The sequence below is a fragment of the Grammomys surdaster genome, unplaced genomic scaffold (genome assembly GCF_004785775.1).
Source record: "Grammomys surdaster isolate TR1022 unplaced genomic scaffold, NIH_TR_1.0 60, whole genome shotgun sequence".
In the NCBI taxonomy this organism is placed as follows: Eukaryota; Metazoa; Chordata; class Mammalia; order Rodentia; family Muridae; genus Grammomys; species Grammomys surdaster.
In genome coordinates this window covers 723,453-741,182 of record NW_021604562.1, presented here as the reverse complement: position 1 = coordinate 741,182, position 17,730 = coordinate 723,453, and the positions used below count along the sequence as shown (strand labels likewise).

The following is a 17,730-nucleotide window of genomic DNA, read 5'->3' as shown; positions in this document are numbered from 1 at the left end:
CAAACCAAACCAAACCAAACCAAACCAAACCAAACCAAACCAAACCAAACCAAACCAAACCCAAAACCAATGAGCACTTCTGCTAAACCCAAAAGTTAGTTAGGAATACTCCTCATATTTTCAACATAAATGATCCTTCCATTTTCTGGCCTCACTTTCTCTTATGCTCCAGCTTCCTTCTGAAATGCAGATGACTGAGCCCCAAGTGGAACCCCAAATCTTATTTCGCAGTTACTAGAAGACACTAGCAAGATAGTACTGCCTGCAACCTTATCAGTTTGCAAGTGGCTACTTTAGCTGTACCAACAAAGCAAATGGAGATTTCTACGAACAGATAAAAACCCATATGCAATCTGTCACTGTTTAGTTTTCACTGGCAAGATTATTTGATGAAGTTAATGAATAGCAAGGTTGGAGGGGAGGAGAGGGGGCAGCTGCGTTGGAGCAAGGAAGCCAAAGGCAGTCCCCAGTTCACAGACAGAATACAAGAGGAGAAATTGTCCTTGTTGAGCAGTCTTTGCTTCTTGCAGAAAACTGGTTGTAGGTTGAGCCACTTGATGGGACACTTATCATCATCAAAATGCTATTATGGATGGCCTAATATCTGCTGCTCTGAATAAGGCTCATTCAGACTACTAGCTACCCATCTCTGGACCTTCACTTTTAGAACATTATGGTTTATGACCAAATGCTGATAGAGACACACGTAGGATGAATTAAATCTTCTGAATGGGTTATATCACACATTATGTGTCATCATTTTTCTCTTTGTTAGATAGCTAGACAGACATTAGTAAGCTTGTCGGCCTTTGAAGATGGGCCCGTCCATTATAATCAGCTTTGCCTTTCTTTAAGGTTTAAAATGCCATATGTAAAGGTGGCATATCAGAGCTTTGTTAAAGATCATTAAGAGAAAGTTACTTCCTCTTGTTAAAAGAACGGATTCTGAGTTCTACCTCTGGCCCTAATGACGGAGACATAATATTCTGATCAGCCTCAAATGAGAATATTACATATTGTCCTTTATCTTAAGAGTTCCCTGCTGCCTTTAACCACAACATTTGGGAAGCAGAGGCTGGTGAATCTCTGTGAATTTCCAGCCAGCCTGCTCTAAAAGTGAATTCCAGGAGAGCCACAGCTCTATAGTGAGACCGTGTGTGTGTGTGTGTGTGTGTGTGTGTGTGTGTGTGTGTGTGTGTAGTTCCATGCATCTGAATTGGCAGAATAAATATTGTTAAAATGACTATACTACCAAACTTAATTTGCAGATTTAATGCAACACCTTTTATAATTCTGATATATTTCACAGGTTTAGAAAAAAAATAATACAAGACTTGAGATGGAACCACAAAAGACCACAGATAGAAAATAAATCCCAAGGAATAAAAACAATGCTGACAGTAGTATAGAAGCTGACCTGAAATTTTCCTATAGAGCTATAGTCATAAGGACAGCTTGGTACTGTCGTAAAAGTAGACATTAATATCAATGAAATAGAATAAGAGAATCCAGAATAAAATGCCAAAGCTATTCCCACTTATTTTTTGACAAAGGAAGCAAAAACATATATTGGGAAAAAGATAACCTACTTAAAAATATGCTGGCAAAAAATAAAAGAAATATGCTGGCAAAATTGAATTTCTATCTAAAGAAGACAGAAATTAGATTCATATTTTCACTTTGCAAAAAAAAATCAATTAAAGAAACTAAGAACCTCTGAGAGGACTGAGTTAGCCAGAGCCAGGCTGACTCCATGTCAGGTTACAAACTGGCGGTTTGGGAGACTAGGCCTAAGTTTTTTGCTGAGTCCATTTAAAAATTACTTTGTTAAAGAAACTATTTTGTTAAATTATTGTAAAATTTGTTAAATTTTGTTAAATTATTTTGTTAAACTCTCTGAGAGGACTGCAAGCTAGCAGTTTGGGCAACAAGGTCCAAGTTTCTGTTTTCCAGAAATGAGAACCTGGATCCAAGAACCCATGCTCAGCCAACCACAGCAGCAGGCAGCCAATCCGAGGATGCCTTGTCACCCTGAAAGTCCACGGAGCCCTAACCAGTCACAAAGGCATCCACATCAGCCAACCAATCAAGGGAAAGAAAGGTAAATGTCACCCATCCACACCCTAACAGACTTTAAATTGACCCTGCAGAGCACATACCTTGGGTCTCCATTCTCAAATGGGGAGACCCCTGCATGCAGGAAATTCTGCTGAATAAATGCTCTTTGCTTTTGTATACTATTTGAGTCTGAGGGGTATCATTCTTCAGCGATTCTTGGACCCCAACCCTCACAAAAGGGAACCCCTATTTTCTGCTTATATATTGATTCCTGAATATTTATGACATAAAGTATTCAAGTAAATATATATTGCCCTTATACCATTAGTTCTATGCAGAAGACTAATCCTGTGGATTCCTTCTATAAACCAACTGTACAGGACAAATCTAGATGCCCAATAAGGGAAGATTAAATTAGCCTGACCTGGTTGGTATAAGCTAAAGACATTTCAAGTTAAGCAAATTTTAAAATATTTATTAGTTGTATTCATGTGTATGTATATCTGTGTATGCCATGTGAGTGCAAGTGCCCACAATGGCCAGAGGAGGAGGATGGATCTTCTGAAGTTGGAGTTTTGAGCTACCTGTTCTGGGTGCAGGTCTTCTGGCAAAAAATCAGCAAACGGTCTTAACCACTGAGACCCCTCTCCAGACCTTCAAGCTAATTTTTTGAAAACTCAGTTTCTTCCTCTGTAAAATGGGGGTAGTAACTCTTTTTCATGGGGTTGTTGGGAGGCCAGCCTGGTCTACAGAGTGAGTTCCAAGACAGCCAGGGCTACACAGAGAACCACTATATGGGAAGACATAAACAAGAATTGAATGAAAAATGAAAATGGCAGAAACCGAGCCCCTGGGAGGCAGAGGTTTAGGGGAGGAGCCATTGGAGTGAGACTTAGCCTGGGTTTGAGACCCTAACAGAGATAACATGCATACATTGTCTATCATTCAGAACCTTTAAATTCTCTAACTCTTCAATTGATAGGAACTAATTCGACAATGCTAATTTTTGCTTGCTTTTGGAAAAAGGCCACATTCGTTATATAAATCTATGGGTATTTAATTCAGACCGCAGAAACACATGGATCCACCTTAACGCACAGGCTCCCACCCTCGCTCTACAGCAAAAACGGAAGCAGGGACGTGGGAACTGTTTCTTCACCGGAGCGAAAGCTCTAGAAAGCGCGTTCGCGTTACTGCGCAGGTGCTAAGCCTTAGCGTGCCGAAACTTCCGGCGGAAGTTCCGCCTCGAGTTCTGCTGGCTCCAATCTGAGCTGGATGTTGGGGTTGCGCGAGCGCTTCGGAGCCTCACCCGGAAGCTGTTGTCTTAAGAGAGCCGCGCGAAGATGCGAATATGAAGTAAGGAGATTTAGTTTCTCTGAGGCTAGGGGAGGGAGTTTCTCTAAAGAAGGGAGAGAGGATTGAGGATGGCGGCCCCTAAGGGAAGGGACCGGCCGTCGCCTTCAGGGCCTCGGGGCGGGAGAAGTTCGGTATGTAGAAGGAGGGCTGTGAGGAAATGGACTTAACGTCTTTCCCTCTTCCCGCACCCCGCACAGCCCTTTAACTAAGGTGAAGCTGATCAACGAACTGAATGAGCGAGAGGTTCAACTTGGGGTGGCAGAAAAGGTGTCTTGGCACTCGGAATACAAGGACAGCGCCTGGATCTTTCTTGGTGAGTTCCACATTTTTCTCTAGCAGTGTCTTCAGAGCCTGCCCCGGCCCCGCCTCCTCCCCATCCCCTCTCTTCCGCCTCGCTCCTGGTTATTTAGCGCCCGGGTCATCAGTTCTGAACACTGTCATCACCTTTTGCAGCTAGTCTGCTCACAGGTCCATTTTTTAGTTGTCTTCTCTGATAGCCAGTGCTTCTTAGAATTGGGATTTGCCGTTCATTATATTAAAAATTTTTCTACTTGGCTGCTCAGAAACAGTTAACTTCACAGTCAACCCATAATAATGGCAAAGAAACTGAGGCGCAGACGGGTTACTGGACTTGCTTAAGGCCACGCAGCACTCACAACTATGGGGCTTGTGCTCTTAGTCACTATCGAATATCGCCTGTCTGCCCATCTTCAGAATTCTTGTCTCCTGTAATTGGCCTCTGCTCCTAGTTCTTTGCTGTACTGTTAGCTACCTGGACAGACATTAGCTGGCTTGGAAGACACTGAGGGTTGACTCAAAATTAGCTTTACTCCTGCTTAACATTTGAAAGGCCATCTGAAAATGTGGAGGGATATGGGCTTTGTCGTTCATTAAGGGAAGGCTACTTCTCCTGAGGAAAAGAATACAGACTATTATACCCCTGGCCCTGGGTGGATACCGGGACATTTTAAGGAAACCTAAGTGTTACATGCTAATGTGCCCCTTCCTTAAGACTTAATCCACCAGGGCTTTAAGTCATCTGGTCAGGAGACACCTGTCAGGAATGCTCAGTCACCTAAAGACACGCTAAGGACAAGAGAGGGAAATGATCCCCAATGCAGTTGTGACTGATTTCTGTGTTAAGTCTACCTGCTCTTCGGAGTTCTCACTTACCCCACCGCTCTTTCTATCTGTTCTCTGTGTGCTGGCTGAAATCCTGAGCATGCGTGCCCCTAACACTCTAGACTTTCTCATTTCAAATCGAAAGGCTCTCCTGTCCCCTTGCAAGCTCTTCTCTGCCTCTATTTCTGTGCACTCCTGCCTGCTTCACCTCCAAATTCAGAACGAATGGCACGCAGCTCCCTCCTCCTGGTGAAACCTACAACCTGCTTCTCTACCAGCTTTCTGTCAAATGCTAATAAAATGGACCTCAAGCTCCCCCCTTAGTCTGTTTTAGAATTATTTTACCAACGAGATTAAGAGCCTTTGTAAAAGGGGAACTCTTAAGTCCCTGGTGACAGTATTACTATCCTGTATTCACTTTATGTCACAACCAAAGTCCTGCAGTTTGCCTTTTGAAAGAGGCTGTTCTACTAGGTGTTGTGTTGAGCACTTTATGTGCCTCATTTTATTTTATTTCTATAACACTTCTGTGAGGCAAATATGTTAATGTCCCCGTTTTACACATGAGGGAAAATGTGAAGGGAGGGGAAATTGTTTCCTGTGAAAGGCTTAACACTTTCCTTTATAAGTCTTAGTTTGCATGTAGGTGAGGGTAATAACAGTATACTTGAACTCAGTGTTTATGAAATCTGAGTCTTGTGCAGGAAATCACCTGCTTTATAGGATTTTGGATGTGAAGACTCAATGCTAAGATTAATTTGGTAAGTGATGACCCTAGCCTTTCCCCTCAGAGTTAATTACTTTTTCCTTTCCTTTCTTTTTTTTTTAATCCTTTTTTTTTTTTGAGGCAGAGTTTTACTATGAAACCCACTGTGTAGACCAGGCTTGCCTCAAACTCACAGAGATCTGAGAGTTAATTATTTTTCTTCCGGACTACTGTCACTGTAGCCACTCTGTCATTGGAGTAGACTGATATTTTTGAGATCAAGGCTTGTTTAATCTGCACCTCCAGTGTCCAGCCTAGTGCATAGCATGCAGTAAACACTTGATTAATGTTTGCTGAACTGGAGTGTGTGTGTTTTCTTCTAGGAGGGCTTCCTTATGAACTGACAGAAGGAGACATCATCTGCGTGTTCTCACAGTAAGTCCTCTGTTATTTCCTATCTCCTGTATGCATGGAACAGTTTGCTTCCATGGTGTATTTTTGTATCAGCCACAAGGCATTTCAAGCTGGATGTGGGGTTGTACACCTCTAATGACAGTAGACAAGAGGCTGAGGTAGGAGGATCTCTTGGGGTCAGCCTAGGCTACATAATGCATTCCAGGTCAGCCTGTACTACAAACTGAGACCCTGCCTCAAAAAGCCACCAAAGCCATTTTAATTCTAGGCTGAATGACATCCCTGCATGGGGAAGGCTAGACCCTAGATCAGTCCCAGGATAGATAAGGTTCCAGAGAGTTACCATATGGGAGACCCCAGAGCTTGGATCATTTGAGAGTCTGTCTGAGGGATTTTAGTCAATTTCTGTCATTTTTACTAAGACTTATTCAGCATGGGCTTGCATTGGAACAGACTAGGATTCTCTGGAAGGTGCAGTATTGTCCTTTTTCTTTGGGTTCTTGAAAATTCTCAGTCATCCATGATCACAGGGCTCTCTGAGCCTTACCTATATAGTATTGAGCCAAACAGAAATAGACCTTGCCTGGTATGCTTTATAAGCATTGCCAAATTGTTCTCTGAAATGGTTTTACTAATTTCTACTCTAACTGGAATGACTATTTACCATCTCCGCTGTTTTGGAGATGGGGTTTCTGTGTAGCCCTGGCTTTCCTGCAACTCTCTGTAGACTAGGATGTCTTTGATTCAGAGACCTCTTTGCCAATGTCTCCTAAGTGCTGAGATTACAGGCGTATACCACCACCCAGTTCAGATCTTGATCAAACATACATAACTCTAAGGTAGAAGGTTAAATTGGGTTTTTATTGGAATTATGTTCACATTTTTATTAACTTTCTGGGAGATCTTGACATCTTTCCGATAGTCATCTTATCTAGAAAAAAGAATGTATTTTTTAAAAAATACATATGTATCTCTTTTGGAGATATAAAAGAGTTCTTCGTATACATTGTGTATAGTATTTGGTTATTAGGTGTATTTCTAAGTATTTAATCCTTTTTGCTATTATGAAGGGGATTTCCCTTCCATTATACTTCTGATTGTTTTTTTGTATATAAAGGGTGACTTTTAACTATGTCCTGTTACTTTACTGAATTAGTAAACTGTTTATTTTTGTCATTGTTTATCATTGATGCTGTTTAATTTTCTATATATGCTATTGTATATATTCTTCAAACAGAGATATTTTACTTCTCCATGTCTGTTATCTGTTTTATCTAATTGCATTGGCTATACCTCATTATATTGTCAAATAGTTCTCAACCTTAGTTGAATCACATTCACTATTTTCTATTGAATAAAATACTAGATTTTGGATTGGTATGTATATATAGAATCATGTATCTTATACATCAATTTCTGTTTTATTTTATGACTTAATTTATAAAGCTTTATTTGGAATTGGTTTTATAAGAAGTAAGGTAGACTTTCTATTTTGTATTTAATTAATTTCTGCTTTGTTTTTATTAAAGCCTGTCTTTGTTTTATTTTATATTCATTCTTTTTAAGGAATCAAATTCTTTAAGGTTACAGATTTTCTTGAGTATAGCTGCTGGCTTAGTTACATCCCACAAATTTTCACGTATTTTAATTTTTTTAAAATTTCTAAGTGGTATACCCTTGACATTTTAAGTTTTGTTCCATTTTAGTTCATCCAACTATTAGCTAAGAGAATAGGTTTCAAGTTCTAGTTAGTAGTGAGTCTTTAAAAAATTATTTTAAAAAAGAATTTATGGATGTTTTGCTTGCATGTATGTTAGCACCATGTGAGAGATAGAAAAGGGTACTGGAGTCCTTGGAACTAAAGTTACTGATGCCTGTGAGCCTCCAAGTGTGTGCTGGGAATTGAACCTGGATCCTCTGGAAGAGCAGCCAATGCTCTTAACTATTGAATCATCTCTCTAGCTTGAGTAACAGGATTTTGTTTAAAATATTATTTCTAGTTTTATCACACTCATTGTTGAGTATATGCTGTACATATTAGAGTTTATTTTTAACAATTTTAACTTTATTTTCATTTTTTATTTTTTAAATGAATAAAACTTGTTATGAAATAGATATGGGGAGATTGTCAACATTAATCTTGTGAGAGACAAGAAGACTGGGAAATCCAAAGGATTCTGTTTCCTGTGCTATGAAGATCAGAGGAGCACAGTTCTGGCTGTTGATAATTTCAATGGCATTAAGGTAAATGTGCTTACTGTGCAATCTTTGGCTGGCCTTTTCCTGTGGATGGGTGAGGCTTCACTTTTTTGCCTGCTGTTTACAGCTGCAGAAATAATAGTGGTCAGCTGGATGTACTGTGAGGGTTGTAGAAGTGCATAGACAACTGGATAGGGAATGATTCCAGGAAACCATTTTCTGGTTCATGCGCCTGCCAGGAATCGTTCCTTTTCCCTATGTATTAGCAAACTGTTGTTCCAGAAACATGGGTCTGTGCCCCCTTATCTGGCAGATGTTTTTTTTAGGCACATTTTCCATCTGTTCTAGTACATTAGAGAGTGAAGAGACTAGAGACACCACTCTTGGATATTGTGCTGTGTCAGGGAACTGGGAGCTTCATCATGGCTATATGAGCTAGATGGAACCATGGGTATCTAGTCTAGGATTTCTGTGGCTTAAGATATTGGCTCCTGGAAATTCTGTAGTTAAGATCTAGTGATCAATTCTATAAAAGTAAGCCATTCTGAAATTTTAAGAGAATGGCATTCAGAAGAAATCACAATCAGAAGAAAATTGCTTTTTCAAAAAGTGTATCAAAATGAGAAATAGAATGGATGACAGAAGCTTTTAATGCTTAAAGGTACAAGTAAAAATGTTTTTTTTTTTTTTTTGGTTTTTCAAGACAGGGTTTCTCTGTGTAGCCCTGGCTGTCCTGGAACTCACTTTGTAGACCAGGCTGGCCTTGAACTCAGAAATCCGCCTGCCTCTGCCTCCCAAGTGCTGGGTTAAAGGTGTGTGCCACCATCACCTGGCCAGGTTCTTATTCTTACAAGGCGAGTTTTACTAACTGAACACAGTTCCTTATAGACAATCATTTGTGCTTTAAATTGTAAATTCTCACTGTTTTTCATGATTCTGTGCTTTAGGCCAATACTTCTGAGTGTTTTTTTAAACTTCGTGATACACAAAGAATATGAAGAGATTTATTTGCATGGCACCTGTAGTATATTGAGGGAGGAGGGATGGGCTCTGCACAATTGCTTCTGAGGGCTCTCTTACCCCCAGGCCCATTTAGTGGCCCCCGAGTGGTGTGTATTAATGCATGCCTTCTATAATTGTTTTATACAAGGCAGTGTATGTGGTTTGAACCTTGGTTCTCTAGTTTGTTTAAATAGTTTGATGCAGGAGCTATTGCTGAAACATTTCCCTTTTGCTTAGATTAAAGGAAGAACTATCCGTGTGGACCATGTAGCTAACTACCGGGCCCCTCAGGAGTCAGAAGATGTGGATGATGTAACTAGAGAGCTTCAGGAGAAGGGCTGTGGGGTTAAAACACCCCCATCAAGTCCTCCTGAAGTCTCTGAAGATGAAGATGCCAAACTCTCAAAAAAGCACAAAAAAGGTGGAGTGTTAAAACTCAGAGAAGAGTGGGTAGTCTTAGGGTCTTCTTTTCCAAGCATGCACAGATAGTCAGTAATCCAGTCTTCAGTGTAAAAGGGGAAGGTGTGAGAATGCTTACTTAGGTCGAGAAAGCAGAGGTATCTAAGGGAGGAAGGCTAGTAGTACAGGCAGAATTAATGTCTTTTGAAGTTCATATGTTACAGTCCTAACCCTTGTAGATCTCAAAATGAGATTGTTTGTGGAGATACAGCCCTTATGTTGGTTGTCCTGTACAACTTGACCCATTAGGGGTAACAGGTGTCCAGTTTGATTCCTAAAGACATTTGTCAGGAGACATATCCTGTAACTTCTCCATGTTGTCACCTGGGATGCGTCTTTCATCACATTCTCCATCTGCTAGCATGGGAACATTGGGGAATGGCTCAGTTTTATATGATCTACAGAGAGAAGAAAGGCACATTTTAAAGAGACTTTTTGTGCATTTTCTTTTTCTTCTTGATTTCCCCCCCTCCCAGACAAAAAAGAGAAAAAGAAAAAAAAGAAAGAAAAAGAGAAGACTGAACGCCAGGTCCAAGCAGAGCTGCCATCCTGCTCCAGAAGCACAACAGTAAAGGAAAAGGATGAGCATAGCTCGAAGAAGCACAGCAGCAAGACCTCAGAGAGAGCACAGAAGTCTGAATATAGAGAGAAGAAGAAGAGTCACTCAGGTTCCCCTGATGTCAGGAGTTCCTACCATGGTAGGGTAGAGGACCCTGAGTGGGAAGCAAAGAAAGAGAAACCCAAGCATGAGCATAAGTCCTCTAGCAGGAGGGAGGGAGAAGAAAAGAGCAGAGATAAGGAGAGAGGGAGGAGCTCAGGTACTCATTCCAGCAGGCACGGTGGGCATTCTGAAGGGCGGAGTCATAGAAGTAGAAGTAGGAGTCCAGATAAGTCCTATAGGCACAGAAAGCATAGGCACTCTCGGGAGCGCGACTCCTTCCATTCCAGTGACCATAGACGTTACTGAAGCCTGTTCCAGCTGCCCAGTTCTCTGAAAATCAGTTTTGTTGCATAATGTCAGTTTCTCTTTGTTGTTATTTCTATATATAAAAATTTGGGGGTCGAATTCTTTAAATCCCTTACATGACAGAGTTGTTGAAAAGGCTATAGTTTCAACAATAGCTAGATATCTGTATTAAAAAGAAAAAGACAAACTAAAAAGCATGATCCATTGTCCCTGGGAAAATATTTAGTACTGACCAGAGTATGTGCCTAAAATTTGGTTTATAAATTTGGCCCTTAAACCCACAAACCTCTGATTTAAGATAAGAGTGCCAGGGAAGTCAAAACACTAGACAATGCTGGACTTCTGGTCTTTGTGTTACATATTTAGAGCCCAGCATTGTAGGACCTACCAGACAGCAGGTACAACTGTAAAGAGGTGTAGCTCAGGAGATTTGAAGATCTTGATAAGGATGTGATAGGATTCTTAAGACCAACCAGTTCCTTCCCCTTTACATTCCCTTTTTATTTGTATTGCCATGCCAGGGATGGAACCCAGATCTTTGCACATGCTAAGTGCTCTGCCACTCAGCTATAGCCCAGCTCCCTTTATTTTGTTTTTAGTTTTTGATGGTTACATACATGGCTATGTATGTTTTTTTTGTAACTTACTTATTTGTATTGAGATGAAATTCATATAAAATAAAATTAACCGTTTTAAGCAGTTCAGTGGCATTTGGTCCATTCAGTGTTGGATTAATACCATTTTCATGTACCTCTAAATCATTTATACCATTCTCTATTCTTGAATAGAGACAATCCCTGACAAGCACAAATAGGCTTTGTTACTTTTCTCATTTCTGTGACAAAATGTCAAAATGCCAATGAAAGCAGTTTAAGGAAGGTTTATTTTCTCGTGTTTGTGTGCTCCTGTGCATGCATGTGTGGGAGCTGTGGATCAACTTTTGAGTGTCTGTCTCTTTCTATCTTTCTTTGAGACAGGATCTCTTATTGCACTGGGTTAGACTGGCTTGGCTAAGTGCTGTGTCTTTGGGATCTGCTTGCCTCTCTTCTCTTCCAGCACTGGGGTTACAGGTACGAAAGCACCATGAAACCAAACTCCATCATTTCCCATGTCCACTCAAATTCATAACCTTTTAGTCTTTATTACTGTTACTTATAAATATTGAATAATTATATAGATGGAACCTGATGGAATCTGTCTAGTGTACATTTATTATGTTTTAGGGTTGACCACTTGTTTAGCTAAACATTTAAGGAACTCTTCTTGGGAAGACTAATTTTCCCTCTCATCAGTCTTTACTTGCCCATAGTTCTTCATCTAGGGTTGGGGGCCTTTGAGATTTTTGCTGTCCACACTGGCAGTTCAACTGATACAATTATTCAGGTCTCATTTAAGCAGCTGTATTGCTGAGATTTCATGAGTATAGAATCATGGCTCTTAGAATCTTTCCACTGCTTCCTCTGTAATGTTCCCTGAGTTTTAGGTGGAGGGATGTGTTGTAGGTTTATTAATTGGGTCTGGACACCCTATTGTCAGCTATTCTCTATATTTTGACTAGTTACTACTATAATTGTAAAAAGAAGCTTCTTTGATGAGGGCTGAGAGCTGTACACTCATTGGTGGGTATAAAGGTTTTAGAGTGCAGTTAAGAGTCACACTAGTTTAGGAAAGTGGTAGTAGTAGGTTTTCTAAGATCCATCCCTCTTAGCTGTGAGTAGCTGATTAAGATTGTAGTACCAGCTATGATTTCCCTCGTGTTGAATGGACCTAAGTCTAATTAGACAGCTGTTGGTTACCACCAAAATATAAGTGCCACTATTGAACCTTTAGAGATAACATGCCATACTGATAACTGCAAATTGCAGGTGTCACAGCATAGGATTAATGATTGCTTCCTCCCTCGGCAGCTTGCTAGTACCTTTTGGAATAATTAAAGCTAGTCCTTTGGGAGGAGGCTTTCAGGTCAAATCTAGCTCAAATCATCTTGGGTCCTATGTCCAAAGTGGATGGTGCCTTCTGCAATAGAAACTGACTTTCAATTTCAGGGAGGCAACCAAGGGTAACAGCAATAACCTATATTGTTTGGGGAGTCTCTTGGACTCCCTTGACCAACAACTGGAACAGATTTCTCATGTCTGATACTGGGCTTGTATTAGATAGTTTAGGTATCCTGGATGGTTTTGTGTGTCAACTTGACACAAGCTAGAGTCACCAGAGAGAAAGGAGCATTAGTTGAGAAAATGCCTCCATGAGATCCAGTTATAAGGCATTTTCTCAATTAATGACCAATAGGGGGAGGGCCTAGCCCATAGTAAGTGGTGCCATCCCTGGTCTGGTTGTTCTGAGTTCTATAAGAAAGAAGCCATGCGAAGCAAGCCAGTAATCTGCATCTCTCCATTGCCTCTGCATCTAAGCCTCCAGGTTCTAGCCCTACTTGAGTTACTGGCAAGGTCAGTACATTTAGTCCTTCCCAGAACTATGAACTTTGATAGATTAGGCCTTTGTTTTCATTTTGGCAAGTAGTACTGTCTAAATTTTGAGTTTTATGGCCTGAATAGTCTTTCCGTCATGGAGTCAGTTGTGCTAAAGTCTGGGGCCTGTTAAAGCCTGGGGTCCTGTTACTTTCTACACTGGTCTTGGTAAATGAGTAAAATGGAGGACTTATCCTTCTCTAAAGAGGTGTAGCTGATCCTATGCTGGTTCTGGCATGGCCATGGTGGGGACAGAATGAGATGGTTTCTGCCCCTGGTACAGGACTAGTGGGTGTGGGCCTCCATGAGTGTCACGGCTGCTGTGGCAAGAACCTTCAGCACACCACCAATTTTTTGAGTCCCAATAAATGGAGCTCAACAATGTATATAAGGCAGACCAATACATGTGTGATGTTAGGGAAGAGTTCATCACATGAAGGAAATCTGGAATAAATGACTGGATTGATGTGTAAAATAAAAGACTGGGCTTATGATCTGAAGAGATGACCCATCCAGAGAATTTTTTAGAATAGCAAAGGAGAACTGCTTGGAGAACTATCTGGAGCGAAACAGAGAGATGTCTGGAGATCTCCACAGAAAGCAGATCTGAAAGAAAGAGAACAGAGAGAAAGCAGGCTGGAAATATGTGTCCAGCAGAATATAGGCTACCAGCTTGGACTCACGATCTGACTTCTATCATTTGTTTCACTGATCCCAGACACTCCTTCTCCCAGAACCCCTCCTCAAGCGAGGCTGGTCCTTGGCAGTCCTAAGGATCATTAATTGTAGTGAACTCCTACATAATTGGCTATATAGTTTAAGATGCAGGGCTCCACTGTTAATCCAATCAGAATGAGAATTAAAGGCACAGCCAGTGTTGATAGCAGAGGGATCTAAAGATCAGAGACTGGTGTCAATTTTTTGATTTATGTCTTTGCCCCTTTCACTTTTTGAGGTTTTCCTCAAGCATGGCAAGGGTTTATTTTCTTTTTTCTTTTTTTTTCCAGTTTTCAAGACCGTCCTTTATTTCCTGAGATGAATAAATAAGTCAAAGGCTGGGGCGTGGGCGGTGAATACACAACAGGAGCTGGCAGCATGCACCTGGCAGGGGTGGGGGTATGAGGGTACACTCCTGAGGGGATGCAGGAGCCAAAGCCCACCTGCAACCTCCCTAGGGAGAAACAGTCTTGGAATTCACACCCTGTGAGGCCTGCAGGTCCCCTTGCTAGGATCTCATGACATCAGCTTCAGGACCTTTTCTTCACCCCCGGGGACCACTGGGGTCCTAGGCTGCTCAGTAAGGCAGGTAAAAGGATGTTTACTCCAGTCTCAAAGAGAAACCATGCTGCCCCAGGTGTCCAGCTGGAGAGAGAAATAACCTCTAGGGGCAGCCTGGGTGGGAGGAAATCCTGTAATTGGTGGCAGGGATTATCTACCCTTGATGAAGCCCTCCAGCACACGGTCACTTCGCTCTGACAACCAGTACCCAGTCTTGTCTGGCACAGCTCCAGTGAAGATGGCAGTGAACAACAAATCACCCTTAGCAGCAAGCGTGGCCAGTGCACAGATGATCCTAGCAAAGAACATCTGTGGCAGGACCACCATTTCATCCTCCGTCATCTCTGTCATCTCCGCGAAGAAGCCCGCTGACTCTGGGACCTCGTCCTTCACGCAGATGCAGTCCTCCTGTCTGTAGCCTTCAGCACAGACACAGAGGTAGCTACCCTCCGTGTTTTCACACTGCTTGTTCTCTCTTGGACACACCACTTTGTCACACTCCTCCAGATCTAGGCACTTGGGGCCCACCTGCTGGTAGCCAGGGCTGCATTTTTTGCAGCACCCTGGCCCAGCTCCCATACAGCCAAGGCAAGCCTTTGCACAATCTTTGCACTCATAGGATCCTTCTGTGTCCATACAGAACTGGTCGGCTCCACAGGTGGCTTGCTCTGACCACACTCATCCATGTTTACACACTTGAGGTGATGCAGGGCCTATCCTTTCTTGCACTGCAGACAGTGGGATTCCTCAGGCCCTGTTCAGCGGGCACAGGGACCAAAACATGCTGAACATACCAGATGGCTACTGTTGTGCTCCCTCTCAAAGTAACCGAGGCCACACTGGCCACAGGCCTCGCCTCCATAGCCGGCTTGTCAGTCACAGTACCCGCTGCCCCCTGGAGTCCCTTCCCCTTCACACTGCCCGTAGCCACCACAGGGCCTCTCTGCGCCCCCAAGACATGGCAGGCAGGAGGGTCCAAAGGTGCCAGAGGGACAGCAGAGCTTCAGGGAATCGGAATAGAGCCACTGAAAGAGATCCGGGGGCTTCTTGCTGCCTGTGAAACCACCAGGCCTCTACCAGCTCCTCGCTCAGCTCTAACAGATGGTGGCGCTCAAAGTCTGACTTGCTGCCCAGGCCTCCACCAGGTGGGTCTCACTGTCTTTGTATTTGGACAACTTCTCCTCCTCCCGGGCAGTGTTTCCACCACCGATGTTGTCCCGGATAGTTCTCTCCAGGTCCTTGTTGAAGCTGTCCACCAGTCCCCGGCAGGTGTGACGTGGATGAGGCTCAGCTCGGGGAGAAGAATGGGGAGGAAGAGAGGGTTGGAACCAGTCAGGTCCTGGGAGGCTCAGAAACAGGCTCAAGCACCAGAGCAGAGATGAGACCAGGCCCCTTAGGGGCTGTGGAGCTATCTTTTCCCAGGCTGGGGACATGCAGATAGAGGGCAGGGGGAGGGTTCACTGGAGAAGCCATGTTGTAAGGAGGAAAGCAAGGACTTGGTTCTGAGGTGACTTGGGGCTCAGAGCCCCAGACCTACGTAATTACAAAATGTGGATGAACTGGGGTACTGGAAGCAGAGGCACCGGAAGAGGAAATAATCTACAATTCCAGCAGAGAAATTATTTTTCCGTAATTATTTTTCTATAAGTATGACCACAGGGGTTCTAAGCATAATCAGCCACCTTGCAGATCAGGCTGGGAGTGATTTACTCTATACCCACCATCCCTTCCTCTTCCCAGGTTTTGCCTGTTTTCCAAAGGCCATCTTTCTTACAGATTCCTAGATTTTTCATTTTATGGCCATTGGATTACATTTTCCTGCTGTGCATTTCTTGGGAGAGGTCTTTCTTTCTGTATATTCATCTGTGTGTTTTCAGGGAGCCTGTTTCACAACCCCAAATTTTGCAATGGAAACTCTCTTGTTCCTGGCAACAGGGCTCAGCCACAGGGCATGCACAGAATTGTAAATTCAGTATTCCTATCTCAGAAGATAAATTCCCACAGCTTTTCTGTTTTCTTTTTTCAATAAAGGCAGACACTTAAAATAGACCTCAGTAAGTAAAAAGATCAAGATGGAATATAGGTTCCTGGTCTGCATGCATATTAGCAATTGCCTCCCCTGTATCTGTCTTCTCAGTTTCCAGATCCAGTCCTGAGGGCAGTGGGTGTTGGACCATAACCCTGTATTCATACCAAACGTGTAAGATTCAGGAGGACGTAGAAGGGCATGGAGTAGAAAGACCAACAAAATCTTAATTTTATTGGGTCTATTACAGAGACAGTCCATTTGGCTGTGTCTGTAACTTCCGCTCTTTTGACCTGGATGTGGAAGATCCATGATGTAATGCCAGTAGCCTTCACAGCCATGGGCATGGAGAGAATCACCATGTAGGATCCTTTCCTAGTTGGTTTCAGTGTCTCTTTGGTTACCTGTTTAACCAAGACAGTATCATTGGACTCAGATGGTGGAAACTGATGGTAGATTTGGAGGTCAGTTGGGTCTTTCGGATATTTCAGTGAACAGCCTTTATTGGAGAACTGCAGGGCCTGTAGTGACTTGAAAAAAGAATATCAGAGAGTTTTGCCAACTGTTTGTCTCTGAGCCTGGGAAACAGTGGGGGAGGTCTTCCAAATATAATCTCATAGAGGGTAAATCTCACATTATGTGGGGATTCAGTGAACTCAAAGTCCAAAGGAAGAAGGTCTATCCATCCTTCACTGGACTCCAATGAGAGTGTTGTTAGGCTTGTTATCTTGTTTATTTATTGTTTTGTACCTGCCCAGAATTCCGAGGTCTGCACAATGACATTTTTAATCTATACCTAAATCTTTAACTATTAATTGAGAGGTTTTTTGGCTGTAAAAGCTTGGCCATTGTTGGACCCCACTGCTAAGGGGAGAACACATTAGGAGATGCATTCCTGGAGGAGCTTTATAGCTACTACTTGAACAGTTTGTCTCAGTGGAGAACACTTCTACCCACCTGGAAAAAGTATCTATGAAAACTAGTAAGTATTTTTATTCTTCCCTAGAAGGCCAGATGTTTTTTCTAGAGTATGCTGGGGTGTTGGCCTCTCATTCAGACCCCTTCCAGAGTAAGAACTCTCTGGGATTCATTTGAACACAAACCTGGCATCTGGCTGAGACATTTTGTGCTAGGCTGTCCAGTTTAGGTATAACTGAACAACTTAATATGTCTTATGGACCCCAGAAGAGTAGCCCGGAGAAGGTCAATTACCAGAGTCTTGCTAGTTGTTTCTTGGGGGGTGTGTGGGGGGTGATCTTTCCCTTTGGTCTCTATCAACCTGTGGGTTTGAGCTGTCTATTTTTCTTTTTAAATCCTCTGTTTCCTCTTAGTTGTACCATGGGGTTTCAGGCAGCACTGGGTTGGGGTATGCTGTCAGAATATCAATAGGCCCTGTTGGTCTTAGGACTGTTTGTCTGGCAGCCAGGTCAGTGATCTTGGTAATTTTGGCTTCAGGAGAGTCATCCTTTTGATGTTCTCAGCAGTGGGGCCATGGAGGATAACAATTTGTAGCAGAACCCAAGTAGCCTCCAGGAGGGTCAAGATCTCTCTGTTTTTAAATTCCTTTGCCCTCTTTCTCTATCGACCATACCATGGACATGTTCTGTACTAAAGGCACAGCAACTGTCTTATGTCCATGGCTGAGAGCCTGGGTCAGATCTATCAATTCTGC

General features: G+C 42.5%; 1 protein-coding gene and 1 pseudogene across 1 annotated transcript; one reads left to right on the top strand and one right to left on the bottom strand.

The window, feature by feature from the left end:
* Positions 1–3,300: 3,300 nt before the first annotated feature.
* On the top strand, positions 3,301–10,332 carry Rbmx2 (RNA binding motif protein X-linked 2). Its single transcript, XM_028763029.1, has 6 exons — positions 3,301–3,414; positions 3,612–3,727; positions 5,626–5,677; positions 7,771–7,900; positions 9,095–9,278; positions 9,793–10,332. Exons 1-6 carry the CDS (start codon positions 3,410–3,412, stop codon positions 10,281–10,283), a joined length of 978 nt encoding a protein of 325 aa, XP_028618862.1. The 5' UTR covers positions 3,301–3,409; the 3' UTR covers positions 10,284–10,332.
* A 3,850-nt stretch (positions 10,333–14,182) lies between these two features.
* LOC114618403 lies at positions 14,183–15,465 on the bottom strand (annotated as a pseudogene).
* Between the last annotated feature and the right edge of the window lie 2,265 nt (positions 15,466–17,730).

What these genes read in the sequence shown, in the direction of transcription:
- Rbmx2 (XM_028763029.1), top strand. An exon ending in ATCATCTGCGTGTTCTCACA is followed by an intron (nt 5,678 to 7,770) that starts GTAAGTCCTCTG and finishes GTTATGAAATAG; the next exon opens with ATATGGGGAGATTGTCAACA. An exon ending in ATAATTTCAATGGCATTAAG is followed by an intron (nt 7,901 to 9,094) that starts GTAAATGTGCTT and finishes CCTTTTGCTTAG; the next exon opens with ATTAAAGGAAGAACTATCCG.